The sequence below is a fragment of the Heptranchias perlo genome, chromosome 4, assembly GCF_035084215.1.
Source record: "Heptranchias perlo isolate sHepPer1 chromosome 4, sHepPer1.hap1, whole genome shotgun sequence".
In the NCBI taxonomy this organism is placed as follows: Eukaryota; Metazoa; Chordata; class Chondrichthyes; order Hexanchiformes; family Hexanchidae; genus Heptranchias; species Heptranchias perlo.
The window spans coordinates 251,421-273,911 of record NC_090328.1 but is presented as its reverse complement, the minus strand read 5'-3'; the positions used below and the strand labels follow the sequence as shown (position 1 = coordinate 273,911).

The 22,491-nt window shown below is 55.9% G+C and overlaps 1 protein-coding gene across 1 annotated transcript in view; it reads left to right on the top strand.

Annotated features, from left to right (window-relative positions):
* Positions 1-22,491, top strand: part of spef2 (sperm flagellar 2) — a 326,363-nt gene that overhangs the window by 82,905 nt on the left and 220,967 nt on the right. Inside the window, exons 13-17 of the mRNA XM_067982078.1 lie at positions 7,546-7,799; positions 9,966-10,080; positions 12,590-12,747; positions 14,615-14,731; positions 19,642-19,740. Coding sequence (XP_067838179.1) covers positions 7,546-7,799; positions 9,966-10,080; positions 12,590-12,747; positions 14,615-14,731; positions 19,642-19,740 — 743 coding nt within the window. The remainder of the gene's footprint in view (positions 1-7,545; positions 7,800-9,965; positions 10,081-12,589; positions 12,748-14,614; positions 14,732-19,641; positions 19,741-22,491) is intronic.

The window sequence follows — 22,491 nt, the reverse complement described above, 5'->3', positions numbered from 1 at the left end:
AGCAGGAAGCTTGAGAAACTCGGCATCACCACCAGCAACGACCAAGCTTCCCCTGGTACCACGGTTGCAACCACAGGGAAGTCTATTGTCAATTTATCCGACCACACCCTTCAACCAGACGAAATCGAAGTTCTCAGCCGAGGGCTCAATTTCTGCCCCACTACCAAAATGGACCCCACTAGTCTCGCGGCGGACACAGAGGAATTCATCAGGAGAATGAGGCTCCGGGAATTCTACCACAAACCCCAAGATTTCAGCAGCGAACCCAATGAGACAATCGACGATCCGGAACAGCAGACAGAGGGATCCGCGGTACAGCAACCGAAGAGGAAAGAGTCAAACTGGACTCCTCCGGAGGGTCGCTGCCCTCAGCTGGACATGTATGCTCAAGCTGTCAGGAAATGCGTCAATGCCAGATTCATCAGCCGCACTCAGAAGACAGTCCAGAATGTCACCCGAGCACAACGCAACGCCATCAACGCTCTCAAGACCAACCGCAACATCGTCATCAAACCAGCGGACAAAGGAGGAGCCATAGTCATACAGAACAGAACAGACTATTGCAAAGAAGCATACCGACAACTGGACAACCAGGAACACTACAGACGGTTACCCGCAGATCCGACCAAAGAACACACCCACCAGCTCAACAAACTGATCAAGACCTTCGATCCAGACCTTCAAAGCATCCTACGCATTCTCATCCCACGTAATCCCCGCGTGGGAGACTTCTACTGCCTCCCAAAGATACACAAAGCCAACACACCCGGACGTCCCATCGTATCAGGCAACGGAACCCTGTGTGAGAACCTCTCTGGATACATCGAGGGCATCCTGAAACCCATCGTACAGGGAACCCCCAGCTTCTGTCGTGACACTACAGACTTCCTACAAAAACTCAGTACCCACGGACCAGTTGAACCAGGAACACTTCTCACCACGATGGACGTCTCGGCACTATACACCAGTATCCCCCACGATGACGGCATCGCTGCGACAGCATCAATACTCAACACCAACAACAGCCAATCTCCGGAAGCCATCCTACAACTCATCCGCTTCATCCTGGATCACAATGTCTTCACCTTCGATAACCAGTTCTTTACCCAAACACACGGAACAGCCATGGGGACCAAATTCGCACCCCAATACGCCAACATTTTCATGCACAAGTTCGAGCAGGACTTCTTCACTGCACAAGACCTCCAACCAACACTATACACCAGATACATCGACGACATTTTCTTTCTATGGACCCACGGCAAGGAATCACTAAAGAGACTACACGATAACATCAACAAGTTCCATCCCACCATCAAGCTCACCATGGACTACTCCTCAGAATCAGTTTCTTTCTTGGACACACGAATCTCCATCAAAGACGGGCACCTCAGCACCTCACTCTACCGCAAGCCCACGGACAACCTCACGATGCTCCACTTTTCCAGCTTCCACCCTAACCACGTCAAAGAGGCCATCCCCTATGGACAGGCCCTGCGAATACACAGGGTCTGCTCAGACGAGGAGGAACGCGATGGACACCTACAGACGCTGAAAGACGCCCTAGTAAGAACGGGATATGACGCTCGACTCATCGATCGACAGTTCCGACGGGCCACAGCAAAAAATCGCATAGACCTCCTCAGGAGACTAACACGGGACGCAACCAACAGAGTACCCTTTGTCGTCCAGTACTTCCCCGGAGCGGAGAAACTACGCCATGTTCTCCGCAGCCTTCAACATGTCATCAATGAGGACAAACACCTCGCTATGGCCATCCCCACACCTCCACTACTCGCCTTTAAACAGCCACCCAACCTCAAACAGACCATTGTTCGCAGCAAACTACCTAGCTTTCAAGAGAACAGCGTCCACGACGCCACACAACCCTGCCACGGTAACCTCTGCAAGACATGCCAGATCATCGACACAGATACCACCATCACACGAGATGACACCACCCACCAGGTGCATGGTTCATACTCCTGTGACTCGGCCAACGTTGTCTACCTCATACGTTGCAGGAAAGGATGCCCCAGAGCATGGTACATTGGCGAGACCATGCAGACGCTGCGACAACGGATGAACGGACACCGCGCAACAATCGCCAAACAGGAGGGTTCCCTCCCAGTCGGGGAACACTTCAGCAGTCATGGACATTCATCCACCGACCTTCGGGTAAGCGTACTCCAAGGCGGCCTTCGAGACACACGACAACGCAAAATCGTCGAGCAGAAATTGATAGCCAAGTTCCGCACCCATGAGGACGGCCTCAACCGGGATCTTGGGTTCATGTCACGCTACACGTTACCCCACCAGCGAACAAATGTTATCTGTTTTTAATATAATGGGTCATTTGCTGGCTCTCTCTGCCTTCCGGATGTTTCTGCCTCTCTCTGTGTGTTTTTTTTTCTCTTTTTTTTCCCTGTTTGTTTTTTTGTTGAATGTGTATTCGGGGGTTCTGCAGGTGACACCTCTCTGTCTGAACACGGTGATTGCCTTGGCAACGGGCAGTTGCAGGGGCAGTCTGTAAACACCATGTATTGTTCAATATGTATAAATGCGTAGGCTTCAAGGAGCTCTTGAAACATTTGCCTGAGGAAGGAGAAAATCTCCGAAAGCTTGTGAATTTAAAATAAAATTGCTGGACTATAACTTGGTGTTGTAAAATTGTTTACAATTGTCAACCCCAGTCCATCACCGGCATCTCCACATCTTGACATCAAGGCAGCATTTGACTGAGTGTGGCACTAAGGAGCCCGACTGAAGTCAATGGGAATCAAGGGGAAAACTCTCCAGTGGCTGGAGTCATACCTAGCACAAAGGAAGATGGTAGTGGTTGTTGGAGGCCAATCATCTCAGCCCCAGGACATTGCTGCAGGAGTTCCTCAGGGCAGTGTCCTAGGCCCAACCATCTTCAGCTGCTTCGTCAATGACCCTCGCTCTCTCAAAAGGTCAGAAATGGGGATGTTCGCTGATGATTGCACAGTGTTCAGTTCCATTCGCAACCTCTCAGATAATGAAGCAGTCTGTGCCTGCATACAGCAAGACCTGGACACCAATCAGGCTTGGGCTGATAAGTGACAAGTAACATTCACGCCAGACAAGTGCCAGGCAATGACCATCTCCAACAAGAGAGAGTATAACTACTTCTCCTTTACCTTCAACGGCATTACCATCGCTGAATCCCCCACCATCAACATCCTGGGGGTCACCATTGACCAGAAACTTAACTGGACCAACGATATAAATACTGTGGCTACAAGAGCAGGTCAGAGGCTGGGTATTCTGCAGCGAGTGACTCATCTCCTGACTCCCCAAAGCCTTAAAGCCTTTCCACCATCTACAAGGCACAAGCCAGGAGTGTGATGGAATACTCTCCACTTGCCTGGATGAGTGCAGCTCCAACAACACTCAAGAAGCTCGACACCATCCAGGACAAAGCAGCCCGCTTGATTGGCACCCCATCCATCATCCTAAACATTCACTCCCTTCACCACCGGCGCACTGTGGCTGCAGTGTGTACCATCCACAGGATGCACTGCAGCAACTCGCCAAGGCTTCTTCGACAGCACCTCCCAAACCCGCGACCTCTACCACCTAGAAGGACAAGGGCAGCAGGCACATGGGAACAACACCACCTGCACGTTCCCCTCCAAGTCACACACCATCCCGACTTGGAAATATATCGCCGTTCCTTCATCGTCGCTGGGTCAAAATCCTGGAACTCCCTCCCTAACAGCACTGTGGGAGAACCTTCACCACACGGACTACAATGGTTCAAGAAGGCGGCTCACCACCACCTTCTCAAGGGCAATTAGGGATGGGCAATAAATGCCGGCCTCGCCAGCGACGCCCACATCCCATGAATGAATATATCAAAACCCCTCTCATCCCAGGAATTAATCTAGTGAACCTTTGTTGCACCGTCTCTGAGGCAAGTATATCCTTCCTTAGATACGGAGACCAAAACTGTACACAGAACTCCAGGTGAGGTCTCACCAAAGCCCTGTACAATTGTAGTAAGACTTCTTACTCTTGTACTCCAACGTGCAATTTGCTTTCCTAATTGCTTGCTGTACCTGCATGTTAACTTTTTGTGTTCCTTGTACGAGGGCTCCCAAAATTCTCTGAACACCAACATTTAATGGTTTCTCACCATTTAAAAAACATTCTGTTTTTCTATTCTGCCCACCAAAATGAATAACCTCACATTTCCCCACATTATACTCCATCTGCCACCTTCTTGCCCATTCACTTAACCTGTCTATATCCCTTTGCAGACTCTGTGTCCACCTCACAGCTTACTTTCCCACCTAGTTTTGCATCGTCAGCAAACTTGGATACATTACACTCGGTCCTTTCATCTAAGTCATTAATATAGATTGTAAACAGCTGAGGCCCAAGCACTGATCCCTGCGGCACCCCACTGGTTACAGCCTGCCAACCTGAGAATGACCCGTTTATCCCTACTCTCTGTTTTTGGCCCGTTAACGAATCCTCTATCCTTCCTGCTCCCTTACTGTGAGATAGACACAGGGGTTCACTATCTGAACCCAACCACAAGGCTGTCGGTTCCTATCTTCCTTTGTCCACTATGCCACGAGTGGTGGTCAGTCTGCCGGCGGGAGTCCCTGAGTGTGCGGGGGGTGTGTCCCCAAGTGTATGGAGTGGGAAGTGGTTCCTGAGTATGCGGATTGTGGAGACGGTCTCCTTGTGTGCGGAGTTGGACCCTCCGACAGTGCGGCGCTCCCTCAGTACTGACCCTCCGACAGTGCGGCGCTCCCTCAGTACTGACCCTCCGACAGTGCAGCGCTCCCTCAGTATTGACCCTCCGACAGTGCAGCACTCCCTCAGTACTGACCCTCCGACAGTGCAGCGCTCCCTCAGTACTGACCCTCCGACAGTGCGGCGCTCCCTCAGTACTGACCCTCCGACAGTGCGGCGCTCCCTCAGTACTGACCCTCCGACAGTGCGGCGCTCCCTTCGTACTGACCCTCCGACAGTGCGGCGCTCCCTCAGTACTGACCCTCCGACAGTGCGGCACTCCCTCAGTACTGACCCTCCGACAGTGCGGCGCTCCCTCAGTACTGACCCTCCGACAGTGCGGCGCTCCCTCAGTACTGACCCTCCGACAGTGCAGCGCTCCCTCAGTACTGACCTCCCACAGTGCCGCGCTGCCCTCAGTACTGACCCTCCGACAGTGCAGCGCAACCCTCTGTACTGACCCTCCGACAGTGCAGCGCTCCCTCAGTACTGACCCTCCGACAGTGCCGCACTGCCCTCAGTACTGACCCTCCGACAGTGCAGCGCTCCCTCAGCACTGACCCTCCGACAGTGCAGCGCTCCCTCAGCACTGACCCTCCGACAGTGCAGCGCTCCCTCAGCACTGACCCTCCGACAGTGCAGCGCTCCCTCAGCACTGACCCTCCGACAGTGCAGCGCTCCCTCAGCACTGACCCTCCGACAGTGCAGCGCTCCCTCAGCACTGACCCTCCGACAGTGCAGCGCTCCCTCAGTACTGACCTCCCACAGTGCCGCGCTGCCCTCAGTACTGACCCTCCGACAGTGCAGCGCAACCCTCTGTACTGACCCTCCGACAGTGCAGCGCTCCCTCAGTACTGACCCTCCGACAGTGCCGCACTGCCCTCAGTACTGACCCTCCGACAGTGCAGCGCTCCCTCAGCACTGACCCTCCGACAGTGCAGCGCTCCCTCAGCACTGACCCTCCGACAGTGCAGCGCTCCCTCAGCACTGACCCTCCGACAGTGCAGCGCTCCCTCAGCACTGACCCTCCGACAGTGCAGCGCTCCCTCAGCACTGACCCTCCGACAGTGCAGCGCTCCCTCAGTACTGACCCTCCGACAGTGCAGCGCTCCCTCAGTACTGACCCTCCGACAGTGCAGCGCTCCCTCAGTACTGTACTACACTGAAATGTCGGCCTGGGATTTTGTGCTCAAGTCTCTGGAGTGGGATTTAAACCCATGACCTTCTGACTCAGGCGAAAGGGCTACTACTGGGCCAAGAGAGCTTGAACGCAGTGTTAAATTCGGGAAGGACTACAATTCTTGTTTGGAGGAAGTTTCTCAATAAAAGCTTTAAATTTAACTGCATATTTACGTTTATTTTGCTAACATTAGCCACTGTTGCAGAGATATTAGTTAAGGAAGGAAATGGCAACTTAATTTTAATCCTTTCTTACATGTTATATATTTATTGTCCTTTGCTATAAAAACCAATACCCCAGGTAGATGAGCAGTGAAGAGCTGCTCCCCCCATCTTACAAAACAAGATTTTTTTTTTATTTTTGCGGCTGTGCTGTGGGAGGTGCCGTCTTTCCGACAAGACAATAAACCGCGGCCACGTCTGCTCTCTCAAGTGGACATAAAAAAATCCCACGGCACTATTTGAAGAAGAGCAGGGGAGTTCTCCCTGTGTCCTGGCCAATATTTATCCCTCAACCAACATCACGATAAAACAGATTATCTGGTCATTATCACATTGCTGTTTGTGGGATCTTCCTGTGCGCAAATTGGCTGCCGTGTTTCCTACATTACAACAGTGACCACACTTCAAAAGTACTTCAACGGCTGTGAAACGCTTTGGGACGTCCTGAGATTGTGAAAAGTGCTGTGTAATTGGAAATGATTTCTTTCCTTATGTAAATGTGGTACATCTGGGAACACGTGTGCATATTTATTCATTTATATACCTGCAGTGGATGAGGAAAAACCGATTGATTGATTATTTTCCAGGAAGCACTGGTTTCACTGTGCCCGGGGAGATGTGGACTGGCCCCTCACACCCAGCCCCTTGCAATAGTGTAACTCACACACCGTGAGCAACGCACAGGCGCTCTGCTCGACAAGCATCCATCACATCTCGACTGTCGGGCTTGGCCAGATTTCTGTCTCAAATTTACTAACAAATATTAAAAGAACGAGGAGGAAAGCCAGTCATCTGCTGGTTTCTGCTGACCTCCAGTTAACCTCAGGAAAGTGCAGCAGTTCAATCTTTTGGCCTTAAGGAGATAAACCTGGTTACACACAACTTGAGCTCAGCAGCAGAATCATGTACTGTGGTATAACTCACGTATCCTGAGACCACACAGCGCATCAAAGGATCATGCAGCACAGGAGGAGGCCATTCGGCCCATCGTGCCTGTGCCGGCTCTTTGAAAGATCTATCCAATTAGTCCCACTCCCCCTGCTCTTTCCCCACAGCCCTGCAAATTTTTCCCTTCGAGTGTTTATCCAATTTCCTTTTGAAAGTTATTATTGAATCTGCTCCCACCGCCCTTTCAGGCAGTGAATTCCAGATCATAACAACTCGCTGCGTAAAGAAAATTCTTCTCATCTCTCCACTGGTTCTTTTTCCAATGATCTTAGGCATCACCTGAGTTATTGTGTACAGTGTCTCAGGACATCGGAAAGGACTTACCTCAGGAAATTTTAATGCAGTAGATGTGTGAGCTTTCAGTAACAGACTGTGAAGTGACAATTCACCCTGCAGCACCAACCCTCTGATCCACCTCTTCCCTTGCAGTTGTCTCCCGGCGGAACGTGGCTGGATCCTGGATGGCTTCCCAGTGAATATCAACCAGGCAAAGCTCCTGGAGAAGGGGCTGACTGGGGTCGATCCTGACAAAGCAGTGACGAAGACCAAGAGGTCAAAGACCAGCTTCGCTGTGGACCCTAATACCCCCAAAGAACCTGTCCCTCCCCAGCCAGCACTGGATCTAGCCATCCTGTTGGATGTTTCAGACAACACAGTGCTGGCTCGCCACTCAGAGAGCACAGGTAAGGACATGAGCTCCCAGTGCCTAATAACACAAAAGGAATAGTGTATCTACAGAGTGCTGATAAATACAGGGGGCAGGGTGGGCGGGAGTGATAAATACAGAGGGTGGGGTGGGTGGGAGTGATAAATACAGGGGGCGGGGTGGGCGGGAGTGATAAATACAGGAGGCGGGGTGGGCGGGAATGATAAATACAGAGGGCGGGGTGGGCGGGAGTGATAAATACAGGGGGCGGGGTGGGCGAGAGTGATAAATACAGGGGGCGGGGTGGGCGGGAGTGATAAATACAGGGGGCGGGGTGGGCGGGAGTGATAAATACAGAGGGCGGGGTGGACGGGAGTGATAAATACAGGGGGCGGGGTGGGCGGGAGTGATAAATACAGGGGGCGGGGTGGGCGGGAGTGATAAATACAGGGGGCGGGGTGGGCGGGAGTGATAAATACAGGGGGCGGGGTGGGCGGGAGTGATAAATACAGGGGGCGGGGTGGGCGGGAGTGATAAATACAGGGGGCGGGGTGGGCGGGAGTGATAAATACAGGGGGCGGGGTGGGCGGGAGTGATAAATACAGGGGGCGGGGTGGGCGGGAGTGATAAATACAGGGGGCGGGGTGGGCGGGAGTGATAAATACAGGGGGCGGGGTGGGCGGGAGTGATAAATACAGGGGGCGGGGTGGGCGGGAGTGATAAATACAGGGGGCGGGGTGGGCGGGAGTGATAAATACAGAGTGCGGGGTGGGCGGGAGTGATAAATACAGGGGGCGGGGTGGGCGGGAGTGATAAATACAGGGGGCGGGGTGGGCGGGAGTGATAAATACAGAGTGCGGGGTGGGCGGGAGTGATAAATACAGAGTGCGGGGTGGGCGGGAGTGATAAATACAGAGTGCGGGGTGGGCGGGAGTGATAAATACAGAGGGCGGGGTGGGAGTGATAAATACAGAGGGCGGGGTGGACGGGAGTGATAAACACAGGGGGTGGGGTGGGCGGGAGTGATAAATACAGGGGGCGGGGTGGGCGGGAGTGATAAATACAGGGGGCGGGGTGGGCGGGAGTGATAAATACAGGGGGCGGGGTGGGCGGGAGTGATAAATACAGAGGGCGGGGTGGGCGGGAGTGATAAATACAGGGGGCGGGGTGGGCGGGAGTGATAAATACAGAGGGCGGGGTGGGCGAGAGTGATAAATACAGGGGGCGGGGTGGGCGGGAGTGATAAATACAGGGGGCGGGGTGGGCGGGAGTGATAAATACAGGGGGCGGGGTGGGCGGGAGTGATAAATACAGGGGGCGGGGTGGGCGGGAGTGATAAATACAGGGGGCGGGGTGGGCGGGAGTGATAAATACAGGGGGCGGGGTGGGCGGGAGTGATAAATACAGGGGGCGGGGTGGGCGGGAGTGATAAATACAGGGGGCGGGGTGGGCGGGAGTGATAAATACAGGGGGCGGGGTGGGCGGGAGTGATAAATACAGAGTGCGGGGTGGGCGGGAGTGATAAATACAGGGGGCGGGGTGGGCGGGAGTGATAAATACAGGGGGCGGGGTGGGCGGGAGTGATAAATACAGAGGGCGGGGTGGGCGGGAGTGATAAATACAGGGGGCGGGGTGGGCGGGAGTGATAAATACAGGGGGCGGGGTGGGCGGGAGTGATAAATACAGAGTGCGGGGTGGGCGGGAGTGATAAATACAGAGGGCGGGGTGGGCGGGAGTGATAAATACAGAGGGCGGGGTGGGCGGGAGTGATAAATACAGAGGGCGGGGTGGGCAGGAGTGATTCATATATGAACGTGCACTGTTGATGGTGAATCATAGAATAATACAGCACAGCAGGAGGCCAGTCGGCCCATCGTGACTGTGCCAGCTCTTTGAACGAGTAATCCAATTAGTCCCACTCCCCCTGCTCCTTCCTCATTGGCCTGTAAATTTTTTTCCTTTAACTATTTATCCAATTCCCTTTTGAAAGTTATTCTTGAATCTGCTCCCACCGCCCTTTCAGGCAGTGAATTCCAGATCAGAACAAATCACTGTTAAAAAAAAATGTTTCCTCATCTCGCCTCTGGTTCTTTTGCCGATCACCTTAAATCCGTGTCCTCTGGTTACCGACCCTCCTGCCAGTGTTACTGAAGCTGCGTTGTATCGGGTCCGATGATGAGGGTTTTTGTCCCTTTCCCAACAGGCAGATCAGGCGCAGAGATTGAGACCCAGAAATTACCCAGCCTGAAGCAGGAAGCCGATGAGGACTTGGCTCCGACGGAAAGTTCGACCAACAGAGAGGAGCTGCCACTGCCCCGGTGAGTGATCGCGGGGTGACCCAGGGCCCCGGTGAGTGATCGCGGGGTGACCCAGGGCCCCGGTGAGTGATCGCGGGGTGACCCAGGGCCCCGGTGAGTGATCGCGGGGTGACCCAGGGCCCTGGTGAGTGATCACGGGGTGACCCAGGGCCCCGGTGAGTGATCGCGGGGTGACCCAGGGCCCTGGTGAGTGATCACGGGGTGACCCAGGGCCCCGGTGAGTGATCGCGGGGTGACCCAGGGCCCTGGTGAGTGATCACGGGGTGACCCAGGGCCCCGGTGAGTGATCGCGCGGTGACCCACGGCCCCGGTGAGTGATCGCGGGGTGACCCACGGCCCCGGTGAGTGATCGCGCGGTGACCTAGGGCCCCGGTGAGTGATCGCGGGGTGACCCAGGGCCCCGGTGAGTGATCGCACGGTGACCCACGGCCCCGGTGAGTGATCGCGGGGTGACCCAGGACCCCGGTGAGTGATCGCGGGGTGACCCAGGGCCCCGGTGAGTGATCGCAGGGTGACCCTGGGCCCCGGTGAGTGATCGCAGGGTGACCCAGGGCCCCGATGAGTGATCGCGGGGTGACCCACGGCCCCGGTGAGTGATCGCGGGGTGACCCAGGGCCCCAGTGAGTGATCGCGGGGTGACCCACGGCCCCGGTGAGTGATCGCGGGGTGACCCAGGGCCCCGGTGAGTGATCGCGGGGTGACCCAGGGCCCCGGTGAGTGATCGCACGGTGACCCACGGCCCCGGTGAGTGATCGCGGGGTGACCCTGGGCCCCGGTAAGTGATCGCAGGGTGACCCTGGGCCCCGGTGAGTGATCGCAGGGTGACCCTGGGCCCCGGTGAGTGATCGCACGGTGACCCAGGGCCCCGATGAGTGATCGCGGGGTGACCCAGGGCCCCGATGAGTGATCGCGGGGTGACCCAGGGCCCCGGTGAGTGATCGCGGGGTGACCCACGGCCCCGGTGAGTGATCGCGGGGTGACCCAGGGCCCCGGTGAGTGATCGCGGGGTGACCCAGGGCCCCGGTGAGTGATCGCGGGGTGACCCAGGGCCCCGGTGAGTGATCGCGCGGTGACCCAGGGCCCCGGTGAGTGATCGCAGGGTGACCCTGGGCCCCGGTGAGTGATCGCGCGGTGCCCCAGGGCCCCGGTGAGTGATCGCAGGGTGACCCTGGGCCCAGGTGAGTGATCGCGGAGTGACCCAGGGCCCCGGTGAGTGATCGCGCGGTGACCCAGGGCCCCGGTGAGTGATCGCGCGGTGACCCAGGGCCCCGGTGAGTGATCGCGGGGTGACCCAGGGCCCCGGTGAGTGATCGCGGGGTGACCCACGGCCCCGGTGAGTGATCGCGGGGTGACCCACGGCGCGGTGAGTGATCGCGGGGTGACCCAGAGCCCGGTGAGTGATCGTGGGGTGACCCACGGCCCCGGTGAGTGATCGTGGGGTGACCCACGGCCCCGGTGAGTGATCGCGCGGTGACCCAGGGCCCCGGTGAGTGATCGCACGGTGACCCACGGCCCCGGTGAGTGATCGCGCGGTGACCCACGGCCCCGGTGAGTGATCGCGGGGTGACCCAGGGCTCCGGTGAGTGATCGCGCGGTGACCCAGGGCCCCGGTGAGTGATCGCGGGGTGACCCAGGGCCCCGGTGAGTGATCGCGGGGTGACCCACGGCCCCGGTGAGTGATCGCGGGGTGACCCAGGGCCCCGGTGAGTGATCGCGCGGTGACCCAGGGCCCCGGTGAGTGATCGCGGGGTGACCCAGGGCCCCGGTGAGTGATCGCGGGGTGACCCAGGGCCCCGGTGAGTGATCGCGGGGTGACCCAGGGCCCCGGTGAGTGATCGCGCGGTGACCCAGGGCCCCGGTGAGTGATCGCGCGGTGACCCACGGCCCCGGTGAGTGATCGCGGGGTGACCCAGGGCCCCGGTGAGTGATCGCGGGGTGACCCAGCGCCCGGTGAGTGATCGCGGGGTGACCCACGGCCCCGGTGAGTGATCGCAGGGTGACCCAGGGCCCGGGTGAGTGATCGCGGGGTGACCCAGGGCCCGGTGAGTGATCGCGGGGTGACCCACGGCCCCGGTGAGTGATCGCGGGGTGACCCAGGGCCCCGCTGAGTGATCGCAGGGTGACCCAGGGCTCCGGTGAGTGATCGCGGGGTGACCCACGGCCCCGGTGAATGATCGCGGGGTGACCCAGGGCCACGGTGAGCGAGCTCGCGGTTAATCACCGCCCCGGTGAGCGGGCTCGTGGTTAATCACCGCCCCGGTGAGTGTGCTCGCGGTTAATCACCGCCCCGGTGAGTGGGCTCGCGGTTAATCACCGCCCCGGTGAGAGGGCTCGCAGTTAATCACCGCCCCGGTGAGCGGGATCGCGGTTAATCACCGCCCCGGTGAGCGGGCTCGCGGTTAATCACCGCCCCGGTGAGCGGGCTCGCGGTTGCTTTCCTGTAAGTTGCACCTGAGAGCGGAGAGGGAGGCGAGCCAAGGCTTGAGTTTGAATCGGTGTCGTTTGATAGGCTCACTGGTTTCCTTGACAACTGGCCCCTGCTGGAGCAATGGTTCCTGGCTCAGCAGGACATTCTGGTGAAGGTGAATGGGGAGCTGGAGAAGGAGGCGCTGTCGGACAAACTGGAGTTCATCCTGGTGGAAGCCTTGTTCAAGAAGCAGAGGAAAGGTGAGTGGGATGGGTTCGTGTTCCCTTTCTCACTGGTACTAGGTGAAGGCCCAAGGCCCACATTGCAGGATGGCGGCAAGGGTGGGCAGAGCTGAAGGGGCAAGGGGAGTCAGCAAATGGGGTGCAAGTGGCACCAAGCTTGGCTTTGAAAAGCCTGTGTTTGTGGGAGGAAGGGAAGACTGCAGTGAGGAGTTTGGAGGGTCTGAGAAGGAGGAAGACGGCACCACGAGTCTTGATTTCAGCACAGGGCGGAGGAGGGGGGGTTTTAATGGACATTACACTGTGTATTGCTGTCAAATTTCCTCTCGCATTCCACCTAATTCCCTATACACCCCTCCAGAGAGAGGTTGCAATTGAAATGTGTCCCTAATATAGGGGGTTAACAAGCAGTGTGGGGGCTGTCAATGATAGAGTAATCGGACCGTACCCTCATTGACTCTTGTGTGTGGGTAACGGAGATAGGATATGAGGGGGGATCTGCAGAGACCTGGAGCGGCTGGCCAGAACGATAGAGAAGCTCAGGTCCTGAGCAGCTGGCAGTATGTACATGTCTTTCGGATGAAACGTTAAACTGAGGCCCCGTCTGCCCTCTCGGGTGGATGTAAAAGATCCCATGGCACTATTCGAAGAGCAGGGGAGTTCTCCCCGGTGTCCTGGACAATATTTATCCCTTTTAGATTTGAGGTTTGGATCAGATCAGCCATGATCTTATTGAATGGCGAAGCAGGCTCGAGGGGCCGATTGGCCTCCTCCTGCTCCTATTTCTTATGCTCTTATAACCAACATCACTAGAACAGGCTATCTGATCATTATCACATTGCTGTTTGTGGGATCTTGCTGTGCGCAAATTGGCTGCAGTATTTCCTATATTACAACAGTGACTACACTTCAAAAAGTATTTCATTGGCTGTAAAGAGCGTTGGGATGTCCTGAGGTCTGTCTTTACACGCACGTGTTTACATGGGCAATGTGCAGGAGTCCCGTAAAGAGAGACTTGAGCAGAGCCCATTTACTGGCTTGGAGACCGATGCCCATCTATTTGGAGTTAAGGCCGGTGTAACATTTCAGGCCCGGGACACGTTTGGTGGTGAGAGAGAAAGCCTTTGGCCAACAGAGTTGGCAGGTCCCCCATGTCTGAAATAGACAATATCCAACTGACAATATCCACTCCGTGACTCCCACTTCAGAAACGTTGACCCCGCTATTTACTGGAAGACTGGGAGGGAGCTGGGTCGGGGCAGGGAGTGTGGGTCGTGGCGGTCAGGAAACGCGGAAATGCAGATAACGCAGAGTTCCTGACGAATTTAACGGCAGGAACTCAATAAAAAAAAAAATTCCGTTTCCTGCCGGCAGCTGGCCAGATTGAGGCTGTCGGGCGGGAAGGCCTGCGCTGATAGGCTGCAGCAAGGGAGGGGGGAGTTCATAGGGGGAGGATGGGTCAGAGGGGGAGGGGGGAGATCATGGGAGGACGGGTCAGAGGGGGAATCATAGGGGTGGGGGAATCTCAGGGCGGGGGAGGCCAATCACCGGGCGGGGGAGAGGCCGATCACGGGGGCGGGGTGGGGGGGCGGCCAATCACCGGGGCGGGGGGGGGAGAGGCCGATCACGGGGGCGGTGGGAGGCGAGGGAGGCCAATCGCGGGGCGAAGGGGCAGGCAGGAGGCCGATTGCAGGGGGGTGAAGTGGGGAGGCCGATCATGGGAGAGGGGGTCGGGGCAGGCCGATCTCATTGCTGTTTGTGGGATCTTGCTGTGTGCAAATTGGCTGTCACATTTCTGACATTACAACAGTGACTAGGCTTCAAAAAAGTTCATTGGCTGTGAAGTGTTTGGGCTGGTGAATGGGTAATGTGTGGTCTCAATTCCCAGCTGCAGTGACTGAGAAGCCTCCAGAGTTGCAGTTACCGCCCACTCCAGCCCACGTCTCGCTACCTTCTCCAGAGCCTCAGGGGAAATCTCTAAAGGATGGAAAATCAGCCAGAGCTGGTGAGTGGTGGTTTTTTTTATTTGTTCACGGGATGTGGGGGTCGCTGGCGAGGCCGGCATTTATTGCCCATCCCTAATTGCCCTTGAGAAGGTGGTGGTGAGCCGCTGCAGTCCGTGTGGTGACGGTTCTCCCACAGTACTGTTAGGAAGGGGGTTGGAGCTGCACTCATCCAGGCAAGTGGAGAGTATTCCATCACACTCCTGACTTGTGCCTTGTAGATGGTGGAAAGGCTTTGGGGAGTCAGGAGGTGAGTCACTCGCCGCAGAATACCCAGCCTCTGACCTGCTCTCGTAGCCACAATATTTATGTGGCTGGTCCAGTTAAGTTTCTGGTCAATGGTGACCCCCAGGATGTTGATGATGGGGTGGGGGTGGGGCCTGTTCCTTTAACTGGGCACTGAGGTTAGAAATATGTACATGCCATGGGAGTCACCCGCTGCACCAGAGAACCCCCACCCACCCTCACCTCACCCTCACCCCATCCTCACCCCACCTCACCCTCACCTCACCTCACCCTCACCCCATCCTCACCCCACCTCACCCTCACCTCACCTCACCTCACCCTCACCCCACCCTCACCCCACCTCACCCTCACCCCACCTCACCTCACCCTCACCCCACCCTTACCTCACCTCACTCCACCCTCACCTCATGTCACCTCACCTCGCCCCACCCTCACCTCACCCCACCCTCACCTCGCCCCACCCTCACCTCGCCCCACCCTCACCTCGCCCCACCCTCACCTCGCCCCACCCTCACCTCGCCCCACCCTCACCTCGCCCCACCCCGCCTCTCCCCACCCTCACCTCGCCCCACCCTCACCTCGCCCCACCCTCACCTCGCCCCACCCCGCCTCGCCCCACCCTCACCTCGCCCCACCCCGCCTCGCCCCACCCTCACCTCGCCCCACCCCGCCTCGCCCCACCCTCACCTCGCCCCACCCTCACCTCACCCCACCCTCACCTCGCCCCACCCTCACCTCGCCCCACCCTCACCTCGCCCCACCCCGCCTCGCCCCACCCTCACCTCGCCCCACCCTCACCTCGCCCCACCCCGCCTCGCCCCACCCCGCCTCGCCCCACCCCGCCTCGCCCCACCCTCACCTCGCCCCACCCTCACCTCGCCCCACCCCGCCTCACCCCACCCTCACCTCGCCCCACCCCGCCTCGCCCCACCCCGCCTCGCCCCACCCTCACCTCGCCCCACCCTCACCTCGCCCCACCCTCACCTCGCCCCACCCTCACCTCGCCCCACCCCGCCTCGCCCCCACCCTCACCTCGCCCCACCCCGCCTCGCCCCACCCCGCCTCGCCCCACCCTCACCTCGCCCCACCCTCACCTCGCCCCACCCCGCCTCGCCCCACCCTCACCTCGCCCCACCCTCACCTCGCCCCACCCTCACCTCGCCCCACCCTCACCTCGCCCCACCCTCACCTCGCCCCACCCCGCCTCGCCCCACCCCGCCTCGCCCCACCCTCACCTCGCCCCACCCTCACCTCGCCCCACCCTCACCTCGCCCCACCCTGCCTCGCCCCACCCTCGCCTCGCCCCACCCTCGCCTCGCCCCACCCCGCCTCGCCCCACCCTCACCTCGCCCCACCCTCACCTCGCCCCACCCCGCCTCGCCCCACCCTCACCTCGCCCCACCCCGCCTCGCCCCACCCCGCCTCGCCCCACCCCTCCTCGCCCCACCCTCACCTCGCCCCACCCTCACCTCGCCCCACCCCGCCCCACATCTCCTCACCTCACCCGCCAACTTTAAGTTTTATCTTCTGTCTGTCTTCTCTAGGTTTGTTCAGGATCCTTCAGAAATGAATGCTGTTGCCTTTCTCAAGGCATGGTCAAAACAAACTGTGGAAACAATATATCAGAGCGAGTGTTCAATCTGTGGAGCAAGCTCTCCAGGGAACATAGAAACAGAAGGAGGCCACTCAGCCTCTCGAGCCTGTTCCACCATTCAATTAGATCATGGCTGATCTGTATCTTAACTCCATCTACCCACCTTGGTTCCGTAATTCCTTAATACCCTTACCCAACAACAAACTATCAATCTCATTCTTGAAAGCTAGAATATAGAAAGTTACAGCACAGAAGGAGGCCATTCGGCCCATCATGTCTGTGCTGGCCGAGAAAGAGCTATCCAGTTTAATCCCACTTTCCAGCACTTGGTCCGTATCCCTGTAGGTTACAGCTCTTCAGGTGCACATCAGGGTACTTTTTAAATGAGTTGAGGGTTTCTGCCTCTCCCACCCTCTCAGGCAGTGAGTTCCAGACCCCCACCACCCTCTGGGTGAAAACATTTCTCCTCAGCTCCCCTCTAATCCTTCTACCAATCACTTTAAATCTATGCACCCCTGGTCACTGACCCCTCTGCTAAGAGAAATAGGTCCTGAGGTGGTGAAAAGTGCTGTATAAATGCAAGTTTTTCTTTCTTTGTATTCCCACCCCGTGAGATAAAGGCCAACATTCCATTCACCTTATCAATTATTTTTTGTTTCAGTCCACTGTCTTTTAGTGATTTCTGTACTTGGACCCTGAAATCTCTCTGCTCCTCCACAGTTCTGAGCTTTTCACCATTTACAAAATACTCTGATCTCTTTCTTAGGTTCAAAGTAGACGACCTCACACTTCCCCACATTGAACTCCATCTCCCACACGGACCGCAGCGGTTGAAGTAGAAGGCCCACCACCTTCTCAAGGGCAACTAGGGATGGGCAATAAATCACGGCCATACCAGCAACGCCCACATCCTGAGAACAAATTTAAAAATCATCCTTTGTTTCTTTAACGTCCTTAATTCCTTTAATATTTCGTCCATCGCCTGAGTTAGATAATCAGTAACACCATGAAACAATCATTCCACTGATAACACTTCGATCCCTGTTTATTGGTTTTTCAATTTCCCTTTCTATTCATATTAATATCTTTGCCCGTCTCTTATTTTTCAGTCTTTCTTTTCTTGCTGCAGATCGTGACTGTGTTTCCAGATCTTTTGTTTGTGTTTGATTTCCAACATTTGGATGTTGATTTTTTATTTCCCCTGTTTTTAGCTTTTTAATCTACGAAAACAACTTGGTATGAAATAATCCCACTGCCCACGGGAATCTCCATCCCACTGCCCCCTGCACTGCCCACGGGAATCTCCATCCCACTGCCCACGGGAATCTCCATCCCACTGCCCACGGGAATCTCCATCCCACTGCCCACGGGAATCTCCATCCCACTGCCCACGGAAATCTCCATCCCACTGCCCACGGAAATCTCCATCCCACTGCCCACGGAAATCTCCATCCCACTGCCCACGGAAATCTCCATCCCACTGCCCCCCGCACTGCCCACGGGAATCTCCATCCCACTGCCCACGGGAATCTCCATCCCACTGCCCCCCGCACTGCCCACGGGAATCTCCATCCCACTGCCCACGGGAATCTCCATCCCACTGCCCACGGAAATCTCCATCCCACTGCCCCCCGCACTGCCCACGGGAATCTCCATCCCACTGCCCACGGAAATCTCCATCCCACTGCCCCCTGCACTCCCCGGGAATCTCCATCCCACTGCCCCCTGCACTGCCCACAGGAATCTCCATCCCACTGCTCCCCGCACTCCCCGGGAATCTCCATCCCACTGCCCCCTGCACTGCCTACGGGAATCTCCATCCCACTGTCCCCCGCACTCCCCGGGAATCTCCATCCCAATGTCCCCCGCACTCCCCGGGAATCTCCATCCCACTGTCCCCCGCACTCCCCGGGAATCTCCATCCCAATGTCCCCCGCACTCCCCGGGAATCTCCATCCCAATGTCCCCCGCACTCCCCGGGAATCTCCATCCCACTGTCCCCCGCACTCCCCGGGAATCTCCATCCCACTGTCCCCCGCACTCCCCGGGAATCTCCATCCCACTGTCCCCCGCACTCCCCGGGAATCTCCATCCCACTGTCCCCTGCACTCCCCGGGAATCTCCATCCCACTGCTCCCCGCACTCCCTAGGAATCTCCATCCCACTGTCCCCTGCACTACCCACGGGAATCTCCATCCCACTGCTCCCCGCACTCCCTAGGAATCTCCATCCCACTGTCCCCCGCACTCCCCGGGAATCTCCATCCCACTGCCCCCTGCACTCCCCGGGAATCTCCATCCCACTGTCCCCTGCACTACCCACGGGAATCTCCATCCCACTGTCCCCCGCACTACCCACGGGAATCTCCATCCCACTGTCCCCCGCACTCCCCGGGAATCTCCATCCCACTGCCCCCTGCACTACCCACGGGAATCTCCATCCCACTGCTCCCCGCACTCCCCGGGAATCTCCATCCCACTGTCCCCTGCACTCCCCACGGGAATCTCCATCCCACTGTCCCCTGCACTGCCCACGGGAATCTCCATCCCACTGTCCCCTGCACTGCCCACGGGAATCTCCATCCCACTGTCCCCCGCACTCCCCACGGGAATCTCCATCCCACTGTCCCCTGCACTCCCCACGGGAATCTCCATCCCACTGTCCCCTGCACTGCCCACGGGAATCTCCATCCCACTGTCCCCTGCACTGCCCACGGGAATCTCCATCCCACTGTCCCCTGCACTCCCCGGGAATCTCCATCCCACTGTCCCCTGCACTACCCACGGGAATCTCCATCCCACTGTCCCCTGCACTGCCCACGGGAATCTCCATCCCACTGTCCCCTGCACTGCCCACGGGAATCTCCATCCCACTGTCCCCTGCACTCCCCGGGAATCTCCATCCCACTGTCCCCTGCACTACCCACGGGAATCTCCATCCCACTGTCCCCTGCACTGCCCACGGGAATCTCCATCCCACTGTCCCCTGCACTCCCCGGGAATCTCCATCCCACTGTCCCCTGCACTGCCCACGGGAATCTCCATCCTTCTCAAGCATTTTTCTTTCCCGCAGGTTCTATGATCAAAATTCACTCTCCCAAAGAGAAGAGAAAGATTAGTGTGTCGCCCCATGACAAAAAGCAAGACAAATCCGGCTCATTCTCGCAATCAGGTATGATGGAGATTCTGTGTGGAAGGTTGAGTTAGCTAAACACATCTATTGGGAAAGGGTTGGATTTGAGGCTCCAGGGTTTATGTCGGGATAAAAGGTGAGGGTAATGATCCTCCTTGCTTTGTGCTGGCTGTGACGGAGGGTCTGGTGTGAAATGTTACAGTCCCATTCCCATTGGCAGCAGGCGAACTGTACAAGATTGCCTGTAATTGGGCAACATTTGGCAGTCTGCCTCTCACAGCCGAGGAGAACAGTGTGAAGTAGTGGAAGGATAGGAGAGGGTGCAGAAGAGATTTACCAGAATGGTGCCAGGGTTGAGGGACTTCAGTTATGTGGAGAGACTGGAGAATCTGGGGTTGTTCTCCTTCGAGCGGAAAAGGTTAAGAGGAGATTTAATAGAGCGGTTCAAAATCATATGGGGTTTTGACAGAGTGGACAGGGAGAAACTGTTTCCAGCAGCGGAAGAGTCGGTAACCAGAGGACACGGATTTAAGGTGATCGGCAAAAGAACCAGAGGGGAGATGAGGAAACATTTTTTTTACGCAGCGAGTTGTTCTGATCTGGAATTCACTGCCTGAAAGGGTGGTGGGAGCAGATTCAATAATAACTTTCAAAGGGGAATTGGAGAAATACTTGAAAAGGAAACATTTACAGGGCTACGGGGAAAGAGCAGGGGAGTGGGACTAATTGGATAGCTCTTTCAAAGAGCTGGCACAGGCATGATGGGCCGAATGGCCTCCTTCTGTGCTGCATGATTTTGATGATACGAAGGCTGGTTAACAATCTGACAGGGTGGTGTTGTATTTGTTGTTGGAGAATAGTGGGAGGATTCACAGGCAGACTAAGAGTCTGACAGGCCAGGACATGAACGCTCCTTCCATGGCAGTAACCATCTTTATACCAGCCGATGTGGTGGGGGGGCGGGTTGGTCAGTCCTATAGGGCGGGAGGGTTTTATGGTCTCCCACAACCCATAAGGTGACGGGGTGTGGGGGGCACCCACACCCTGCGCTTTCTGAAGAAGGTGCTCGCCGGCTATCACAAAATCATAGGCTTGGTCCATGATGGCTGGTCGGGGAAGCGAAAACTTCCATCCGCCGCAGTGGTTTGGCCCGACAGACATTAGGTTCGGGCAGTGGAGAGAGAGCTCATGATATATTTGACATGGGTTATGGGAGGGGATTAAATAAATTTAAACTAGAGTGGCAGGGGGATGGGAACCTGAGTGGGGAGTCAGAAGGGAGTAAAGTTGAGAGCAGCAAGAGAGAGGAAGACCCAGGGGAAATTTACAATACAAATAGTACAAACAGTTGTTCAAGAACAAGTGAAAGGGAAAATCGTAGAGCAGCGGAAAGAAAGTGTACTTTAGACACTACAGATAAAGTGAAAACTCGAAGGCGTAAGGCGATTAACCCAGCATCAAAGCTGAAGGTCAGGCTCAGGTGTGTGGCCCAACTAAGAGTTCTATATACAAATGCACGGAGTATAAGGAATAAATTAAATGAACTACAGGTTCAAATTCAAATTGGAGGGTATGACATGATAGCTATTACTGAGACTTGGCTGCAGGATGGTCAGGATTGGGAACTAATTATACCGGGTTATAAGGTCTACAGGAGAGACAGGGAAAATGGAAGAGGGGGAGGGGTAGCCTTAGTGATTAGAGATGAAATCAATTCAATGATAAAGGTGGATATAACGAGAGGTAAGCAGACAACAGAGACCTTATGGGTTGAATTGAGAAATAGGAAAGGATCTAAGACTATAGTGGGAGTTGTGTATAGGACCCCTGGCAGCAGCTCTGAAGTGCTAGATTGTATAAGTGCAGAGATTAGACAAGCATGTAACAAAGGCATAGTGGTCTTAATGGGGGACTTTAACCTTCACATAGCTTGGGAAAAGCAGACTAGCAACTGTCAGAAAGGTAGTGAATTTCTTGAGTGTGTCCGGGATAGTTTTCTACAGCAGTATGTCCGAGAGGCAACAAGGGGGCAAGCCATACTAGATTTAGTAATGAGTAATGAACCAGATTTAGTGAACAGCTTAACTGTGCGTGAACATCTATCCAATAGCGATCATAACATGATCGAGTTCAATGTAGTGTTTGAAAGGGAAAAAAGTGAGTCAGCTGCTAAGATTCTAGACTTGGGTAAGGCCGACTTCAATGGGATGAGACAGAGACTGTCCACAGTAAACTGGGCAAATCTGTTAATGGGTAAAACGACTGATGATCAGTGGGAAATGTTTAAAGAAACATTTAACGAGATACAGAACAGGTTTATACCCCTGAGGGGCAAGAACTCTACTTGCCAAAAAAAACAGCCATGGACAACTAAAGTGGTAAGGGACAGTATGAGACATAAGGAAAGGGCATACAAAAAGGCAAAAAATGGCACAGATCCTGGCGAATGGGAAAGATACAAAGATCAACAAAGGGTCACAAAACAGATAGTAAGAGCTACAAAAAGAGAGTATGAAAAGAAACTCGCAAGGGATATCAAAACCAATACGAAGAACTTTTATAGTTACATTAGGAAAAAGAGGGCGGTCAGGAGCAGTGTTGGCCCCTTAAAAACTGAAAGTGGGGATATTGTCATTGACAATGGGGAAATGGCGGACATGTTGAATAATTACTTTGTGTCAGTATTTACAATAGAAAAAGAGGATAGCATGCCGGAAATCCCAAGAAAACTAATATTGAATCGGGGACAGGGACTCGATAAAATTAACATAGGTAAAGCAACAGTAATGA